This window comes from Filicampus tigris, chromosome 1, assembly GCF_054856515.1.
Source record: "Filicampus tigris isolate MCC_2025a chromosome 1, RoL_Ftig_1.0, whole genome shotgun sequence".
NCBI classification, from domain to species: Eukaryota; Metazoa; Chordata; class Actinopteri; order Syngnathiformes; family Syngnathidae; genus Filicampus; species Filicampus tigris.
The window spans coordinates 31,668,330-31,676,700 of NC_141217.1; the positions used below are offsets into that span (position 1 = coordinate 31,668,330).

Consider the following 8,371-nt stretch of genomic DNA (forward strand, 5'->3'; position numbering starts at 1 on the left):
TACATTTCACGTTTGCTAATTCTATACTAAAAATTCACTCCTGTTACTCAAACGAGGAGTTTCAGTACGTCGAACAATGACAGAAAAATATAAGTTGCCTGAAATGGGCCAATGCATGCTTTGAGTACTTTAAATATGTGTAGTATCAGATTTAGAGCTGGATAAAAAAGACAGAAATTGAAGATTACTTTTGAGAGTGCATTTGGGTTTGTAGTCAAAGCAGAATCTTGGTCGGAATCTTTGGCAGAGGCCTGGCGTACAAGCTAGGTTTGTTTGGTAGAGTTGGACCAGGATGATCAGTTACTTGTTTAGGTGCAAACTCATGTTCCTTGAATGTAGCTAGATTGTGTGTCCGGTTGTTTTTTCAATAAAAATCTAATTCGTTGTACTGCATTCATGTCTAATTTAGCATGTGGTACACTGTATAATTTTATAAACATTACAACTTACCCTAGGCATGCTTGTTACAACCGTTCCGCAGTGCATTAGCAATGAGCTAGCTTGGTTTAGACGAGAGCTAACAGTTAAAACATCTCAATGAAATACAGCTAAACGGACACATAATCAACATGATATATGTTTGATGAGTTCAACGACAAAGCAGGCTATGTAATCACAAAAATAATTTCAGCAAAAAACAAACAAACAAAACTTTTTAGCTTTTTTTCTGCATCTTCTTTATGACACTAGAGTACCTTTCCCACATGTGTACTTAGGACTAAATTAAGATAAGATAAGATAAGATAAGAATGGCTTTATTGATCCCACAGTGGGGAAATTTTCATTGTTACAGCAGCAAAGATATAGGTCACACAGGGACAGCGGCATAATGTAGCCATTAATGTATAACATCGACGGCAAACATTCAGGATCAAACCTATGTAAATATACGCAGTAACATGTGTATATACACATGTATATACACACCAACATACATCTACATAAAAAGTATGAGGAACACTCATTTTGGCCTGTACATAGTACAGAGGAAAAATACTCTAAGTACAGAGGAAAAGCATGTGCAAGATGAATCTGGTGATTCCTAACTTGTTTCTGATTGGAGCAACTACAAGTATCACAACTGACTCATGTTATACTCATCCCCGGTGTCCCCTACTATCGTGTCTCATCCGTCACTCACTGATGTGATCCAACGAGCCGGTGCAGAATTTTCCGTAGAATTTCTTGGCGCCGAGGCCGCGGAGGTCACAGATGGTGAAGGGCCACAGATGGAGAACATTGTTCCTGGAAAAAGTCTCCCGCTTTTCTAGCACCACCACCTGAGCCCCCAGCAGCGACAGTTCGATGGCTGTCCTCAGCCCGCATGGCCCGGCGCCCAGGATCAGACACTGCACAGGAGGCACAAATATACGCGCACAGACTAATTATACAAAGTGCTACGCTTGTCTTTAACACGTCCTACAGTATTTTTTACCTTTAAACAGTTAAAAAAAAATATTTGAAAAAAAAAAATCACCATTTATCATTATCGGCTGCTATATGAAATACTTATATTGTGATCATTTTTACAGTCGTTTCATCCAGCCTATTTTCCAACATCAGTGTCATGCTTGACAGTTAACAGTTAAGCCTGTATTATTTTACACTTCAATTTATTCTGAAAAAAGACAATGAATGTTTTATTTTCGCACTGTTATTAATTGATTACAAATGAATTCTAAATCAGAGTGATTTGTTTGTTTTATTTTTAATTTAAAATTTGTATTCTGAATGATTGTTCTGCCTTTAATTTGTGTATCCCCCCAAAAATCTTGGTATCAGTTAATTGATATCGGTATCAGTGAGTAGTATTCAAGATTTGAGTACTCGTACTGGTATTTGTCTAAAAAAAGGTGGTTTTGAACATCCCTAGCTTTGTGTACAATCTGTCTCAACACTTACTACCTACTCTGGATGCTATCTTGCTATTTGTCATCTTAGCAACAGTTAGCATCTTAGCACGGGAGGTAACAATTTTGTTTTTCAAATTTTTTTAAAAAGCCCAAAACTAAGATTTTGTCTTTTTTTTTTTACGTTTACCACTTATCGTCTCATTCCTTAAACTTTGATGGGATCAACACTCCCAAAATCAGCGGCATTCAGACTTGCAAGAGTAAGCAGGCCTATTCCAAACTTCCGCAGGGATTTTCTAGTTTTACTCTGCTGTCTGCATCCAGGTCAGCATGGCAAAAGTGAATCCGTTCATAATTTCCTTACCTGGATAAATCAAAGTTTGCAACTTTGAACACTACTGCAATCTTCCAACCCTATTTGATTTGTGAATCGGTGAGGTTCACTGTACCTAAAAGTCCTCATTGAGCTGTCTGACAATTGTAACACACGTTTCTGAAAGGTGAACAACGCCATCTTAACAATACCTTGTTTTTGGTGCATGCTTTCCTTTGCTGGTAGTCCGGGTGAGATGCCCTCTTATCCAGCTTAGTCCACAAGGCTTTGGCCCGCCAGTAGTTGAGCCTCTCTTTCAGCTTGCTGTAGAAGCTCCGGAAATCCTTCAGATTGACGTCCAGCTGCTGGCAGAGGTCATTGAAGTGCCGCTGGACATCCTTGCAGTCCTGCGCTTGGACGAAGCGGTCAAAGGCCGCGTGCGAGGGGTTGACGGGGTCCTGGCTGGCCATGGCGGACGAGAGCCGCCGCGCTGCGTCGTACAAACAGAGGTCGGAGTTTAGGTTAGATGACTTCTCGCCTGCAGACGTTCATGATCAAAAGACTTTGTTGCTGTTCGCTGCTTGACGTTTATAGGCCTCGTTTAGTCTTCCACCTCCTGTATGACGGGAAGTTCCCCACTCACTCATCGCTCCTAATGATAGGCCGCCTGATTAAACACTGCGCGAGTTGACTGACTCATTAACAACTTCCTCCTTGTTGTTTTGGTAACTTCGCGTCCGTGTTTTTGTGTCATGCTTACGTATAGCCTCAGGTGACAAGCTCGTTGTTGCTTTCAGTATTGATGTGTTTAACCTTTTCCGCGTTGAACATGATCGCAGACTTTTCTACGTTTTGTCTTAAATTAATAACATAATCACAAGAGGGTTTGGAAAGAAATTCAATTGCAGGCACTCAGCAGGATAGTGTAGATGTAAAAAAAACGTAGACAATGGGGTAGCGACAATTAACTGAGTAATGGCCAACTAATCACTTCTCAAACCAATCACAACTATTTCATTGAACATTTAGAGATCTTGTTCAACTTAAAATTGATCAAATCCTTAAAATGTAAGCCTCTCAACAAGAAATATTTTTGGGTTTCTGTAATCCTCCAGGAAAGCAGACTGATTTTCTGTGTTCACAAAAATAAGACATTTGCAAATGTCCGCTTTGACCCCGGAAAAACCACATTCAACATTTTTGCCTATTTTCCGGCACATACTAGTAACTGAATCATAATCGGTTTGCTTGTGCATATTTTGCCATGTCAGTTTGAAATCAAGGTACGGAAGTTCATTTATTTTTAGCCAATTCATTGACTAATCAAAAAAAATTGACATTATTAAATGAATACTTGCAGCCCTAGGGGTAGACATAAATATAGTACCATTGATAGGTGGCCAGCTCGTCATTGTTTTGTCTTAGTATAATGAAAAAGAAAAATAGTATGTACAGATCACACGCCAAAAAAAGAACCACAAATATCACGTTTGAAACAGCACATACAAACAGGAGCAGTAATCAGAAACTAGAACAAGAATGAAGCAGTCTTACACAAAAGGTACAAAAGGTAGAGCCACATTGAAAAGAAAAAAAAAAAGAATATTTCAGAAAGAGTTGTGATATTGAGTTGAAATCTAACAAGCAAAAAGTCTTATTGTGAACGATGTCTTCTCATCGTTGACTTAAGGTGGTTATTATTAGAATGCAAATCTTTAGAGTCAATATTACAATCAAACAATGAGACGTGCCTGTGGCATGATCAACACTACGCTGAACCTGACCTACGTGTTTATTTCTTGGAAGTGGCACTTAACCCAAGTAACCACGGCAACAGTTCCGGAAGATACCGTAACCTCTACTCTGCTACTCCTTGCCCTCCACCTGCACCAGGGACTCACAGCGGGCAAACGTGCAAGTACACGTGAAGGCTGACGAACATTTATATTGCTGCATTCAAGTGTCCTTCGACGCGTTTTATGATATCCAGCTAGGTGCTATATTGTAACTGAAATTTGTTGATTTCAGTCTCAATTGTTCAGGTTTGTTTTGAAACATGCCCTGTGATTGAATGGCATATAATCCAGGGTGTACCACACTTCTCACACAAAGCCAGCTCAGACTAGAGGTGTCAAATTGCTTTTTATGGTTAGTTTCCTTCAGGGGAGCATTAGGACTGTTACCACAAAAATACACAGCAGCTATGACTAGAACTACGAGACCAACCAAAAAAAAAAAGTAGAAAAATAAAATCTAGATATAGAGTGAGAAATACCTCCTTACTAAGTCTACAACAACTTATGACGGTCTTTAAAGAGGAACTAAAGGCAACAGTTATATGAAGCAAGAATCCATGATTGTATGTGCCAGCACTGCACATGGTAACCTGATGACTACTGCGTTCAGCGAGCAGCCCTCACAAGCGCAGACCTTTGCGGAGGGGATGGCGACGGCGCCATACTATACGATTTCAATCAATTTCAGCATGATAATTTCGTCGTTTTTTAAAATATATTAAATTAGTGATTGAAAATGTATTTTGGTGTTGTGTACATGATAGCAAAAGAGTAAATAGTAGTCGTGATTTTACAAATGCAATGATTCGATCCGCGAACAACAATACGGAGCTCGGTGTTGCTAAATGTTTAGTAACTCTATAGTTGTGATCGTTCAAAAGGTCATAATTGTTTCAAAGAAAGACATCATAAAGTAAAGTTGTAGTTGTCCTACTTTTAATACCAAAATAGCTTTACCGTTATTTGTCCCAAATGAAATCTGTCACTTGTTCAGCTGTTTTTTGAGTTTGGTCATGTGACATTTGCAAGCCGTGATTGGTCATTACCTGAGCCCTGCATAACTGTGATGTCATTTTAAGGTGGCACCAAGTGGCAAAATGGCCAGAGCTTGGCATTTTACTTAAATTTCCCAGTCCATTTATCGCCTTTCATCTGCAGCCTGTGTACCCTTCTATTATCCATCTATCCGCCATTTTGTCAGGCCGGACCAAATGGTAATAGTGGATAGGCCGGTCCGCCTATCATTTTAAACGGGCTTCCGTTAGTGTTTCTGTCGACCTACTTTCACTTACTCTCAATCACACCTAGGGGCAATTTAGAGTGATCAATTAACCTACCATGCATGTACCCGGAGAAAACCCACACGGAGCATGCAAACTCCACACAGGAAGGCCGGGGCCGGATCGAACCCCCGACCTCTGAACTGTGAGGCGGGCCGTGCTAACCAGTCCACCACTGTGCCGCCCGCCATAGAAGCCTCACCACGAAAATAGAGATTACATAGACAGGAAACATGTGCTTCCGATTATGCTTAGTCCATTTATTTTTTTTAAAGGTTTCTGTGTATTGTTTATTGCCTACAAAATGGGCATCCATCGTGGGAAGAATGCAGAGCACTGGAAATGGCCACCCCTGAGATGGCCAAAAACGTGTGGATTTTGCTGCTCAATGCATAGTACACAAACGGAATATTAATCAGAATATTGTGTTTGGACTGGATAGAACATATTATTGAAAGGACATTTTTTTTACTTGACTTTCACTTTAAGTTATGTTTAGGGTCTGGGTGAGACACAAAAAACGTTTGAAATATCTGTACAAAGTACAAGAAAAAACTATTTTGGTACAGCTTTTCTTCCAAAATGAATAGAAAAAAATACACATAGCAGATAACTCAAAAAAGAAGATTTACTGTATTTGTTTTAGTGTGCCACAAAAAAAATGTGGCTCCGGGCTGGCTCCTTGACACCAATGCTCTGCTCCATAGGCATCCATAAAACAAATCAACGCGGGGATTTTGTTTTTTATTGTAACACATGTACTCCAACTCAACATCAAGTCATTCATTTGAGGGCTGGCGCGAACAACGTGACAGGAAAGCTCATTTGACAACACAAGGCTTACATCATTAGGTCGCAAAACACAGTTGAGATGACAAAAAGGAACCACTCACTCACACGACAGGCAGCGATACATCCAGAAGTGGGTCCGAAAACATCGTAAAAAGCGAGACAACTTACTTCTTTCTTGCCTGGCAGCTCACGGAAAGCAGGAGACAAGAAAACCGCTTCTGTGTCCGTCCGACTAATCCCTGCTCGTAGAGTACATGCTTTGTTTGTTTCGTGTTGATGTGTTGCTTTCTCTGTGCTGTCAGGTGACGAACGTGCGCAAGCTCACCTGCGACGCTAGCTCACGTAGCCACGCGATCATGTGCGCACCGCCGATCACTTCCGGAACTTTGTGGGAGGCGCGAGACGGCTTGGTGCTTTCAAAGACACAAAAGATGAGCCAATGTCACGTCGTACGATCACGGCCTCTTGAAGTGCACACGAGCGCTAGAAGCTTGACGAGAATCCTTAGCTCACGCTACCTGTCCTACAAAATGGTTAATGTTGTGTTAATTTCTTGCTTTCACTTGTTGTATTATTGCTATTTTGTTGTTGTACGTAAAGTGCTTTTTTTTTTTTTTTTTTTTTTTTACAGCTGTAGCTGTTATGAAATGCGTTATATAAATAAAAATGTATTGTACTGTATTGTGTTTATTGTATTGTATTTTTGTGGAATAAAAATTAAGAAGATGACTCCATCCGTTTTAATCAATCTCAGGGGGCTGCCAATTTGCCCGATACTGCCTTCTGCTGTTGACTGAAATTGAAGTCATTGCGAGTGTCGGCTGTTTTCTGCATTCGGTCATGTGACATTTGCAACTCATACAACAGTACCAAATAGCTTTTACTAGTGTCAATTATATACAATGGCCACTTTGATAACTTGTCAAATCAAAACAAATGTCAAATGCATAACAAAAAAATACATTAGATTTGCTAATGATAATGATGGAAAAAATAGACCCTACTAAATGTATGTAAACTTTTTCCAGATTAGTCAAAAGATGCCTTGATGGTTTTTAGGCTGGCAACAGGCACAACGCATTTGCCACCAATCATTCTTGGAGCCGAACCCAACCAATAAAAAAATAATAAAATAAAATAAAGAAAATAAATAATACAAATCTCTCAAATAAGGTTATGGATGGGAGTATCTTGCTTCTATGAATCAAAGATTCCTGGTTGTAAAAAAGTATAGATGCCTGAAAAATAAACTGAAGTATCCGTAACCATTAACTGGTAGCCATTAAATAGCAGATACTGATCCTATATAAGTTTGTTTGTTTATTTATTTAATTTACCTTTGGTAGAAGTGACCGAACGTCACAAAAGCTTGGAAGCATCAATAGATGGTGCATTCTGCCATCTAGTGGACAGTTTTCATTATTACACTTGATTATAAGTACTGTAGTATAAAGTAATCAAGTAGAAATACTTTACTGGTACTATAGAAGTAATATCGGGCAGTAGGCGGGGTACACCCTGAACTGGTTGCCAGCCAATCGCAGGGCAATAAACTAATTAAACAATGCACTGTACATTAAGAAAAATAGTGGATCCAACACAAAATTTGTATGGATATTTACAAAAAAATAAGTTGCATCCATTTATAAAAACACATTAGAAATGACTAAAAGATTGACCAGTGAAACAATAAGGTTTAATTTACTTGCAAACTGATTGTTTACACATTTAAAGAATAGTTTTGCTATATCGACTTCATTAATGCAATTACTTGCCCTACGTTTTCTAAGTAGACTTTTTTTTTCAGTGTGGCAACTATACATGAAAAATAAATATGATATATGTCCTGTAGAGTACGTAGTGAATGTTTGTACAGCAGTCATTAGCATTGCGTGCAGAAAAAGACAACGAAGTAAGGCACCCTGGCAACTCGTCATGACTGCCTGTGAAATCGCTTCACATTTCTTGTCCAGACAGGAGAACGCAACCGATGACTCACTGCGTAACGCTGCTCACATATCGAAATGTTCGACAAGATTGCTGCGTGGATGTTATACTTCATCGTTTCCAAATGACTCATTTGCTTTTTCGTCAACATTTTTTCATGCCATGAACAGTTGACAATTTTACTCGCTCATCTGTAAGGGCTTTAGTTCTCCAGTTCTTTGAACTGGAGGATTAATGGTTCAAGTCCTACTGTGGACAGAAATGTAAAATATGGTGGTGTGCCATCAGCACTTTCAAGTAACAAAAAGTTCATCAAAAATGATTTTCTTACAAACAGAATGCATTGATGACAAAAGCATTTTTGTTGGTTGGTCACCGAGCAGTCGTGAG

At 39.3% G+C, this 8,371-nt stretch overlaps 1 protein-coding gene across 4 annotated transcripts in view; it reads right to left on the reverse strand.

The window, feature by feature from the left end:
* Positions 1–8,371, reverse strand: part of mical1 (microtubule associated monooxygenase, calponin and LIM domain containing 1) — a 48,131-nt gene that overhangs the window by 21,141 nt on the left and 18,619 nt on the right. The window contains exons 5-8 of one of the 4 annotated variants that reach the window (XM_086032515.1): positions 6,360–6,447; positions 6,203–6,273; positions 2,379–2,656; positions 1,142–1,349 (exon numbers count right to left, since the gene is read on the reverse strand). In XM_086032515.1, the coding sequence (XP_085888641.1) occupies positions 1,142–1,349; positions 2,379–2,636 (466 nt within the window). In that variant the 5' untranslated portion in view covers positions 2,637–2,656; positions 6,203–6,273; positions 6,360–6,447. Of the gene's footprint in view, positions 1–1,141; positions 1,350–2,378; positions 2,657–6,202; positions 6,580–8,371 lie in introns of those variants that run through there. The other 3 variants (XM_086032525.1, XM_086032505.1, XM_086032533.1) reach the window with 3 other exon arrangements.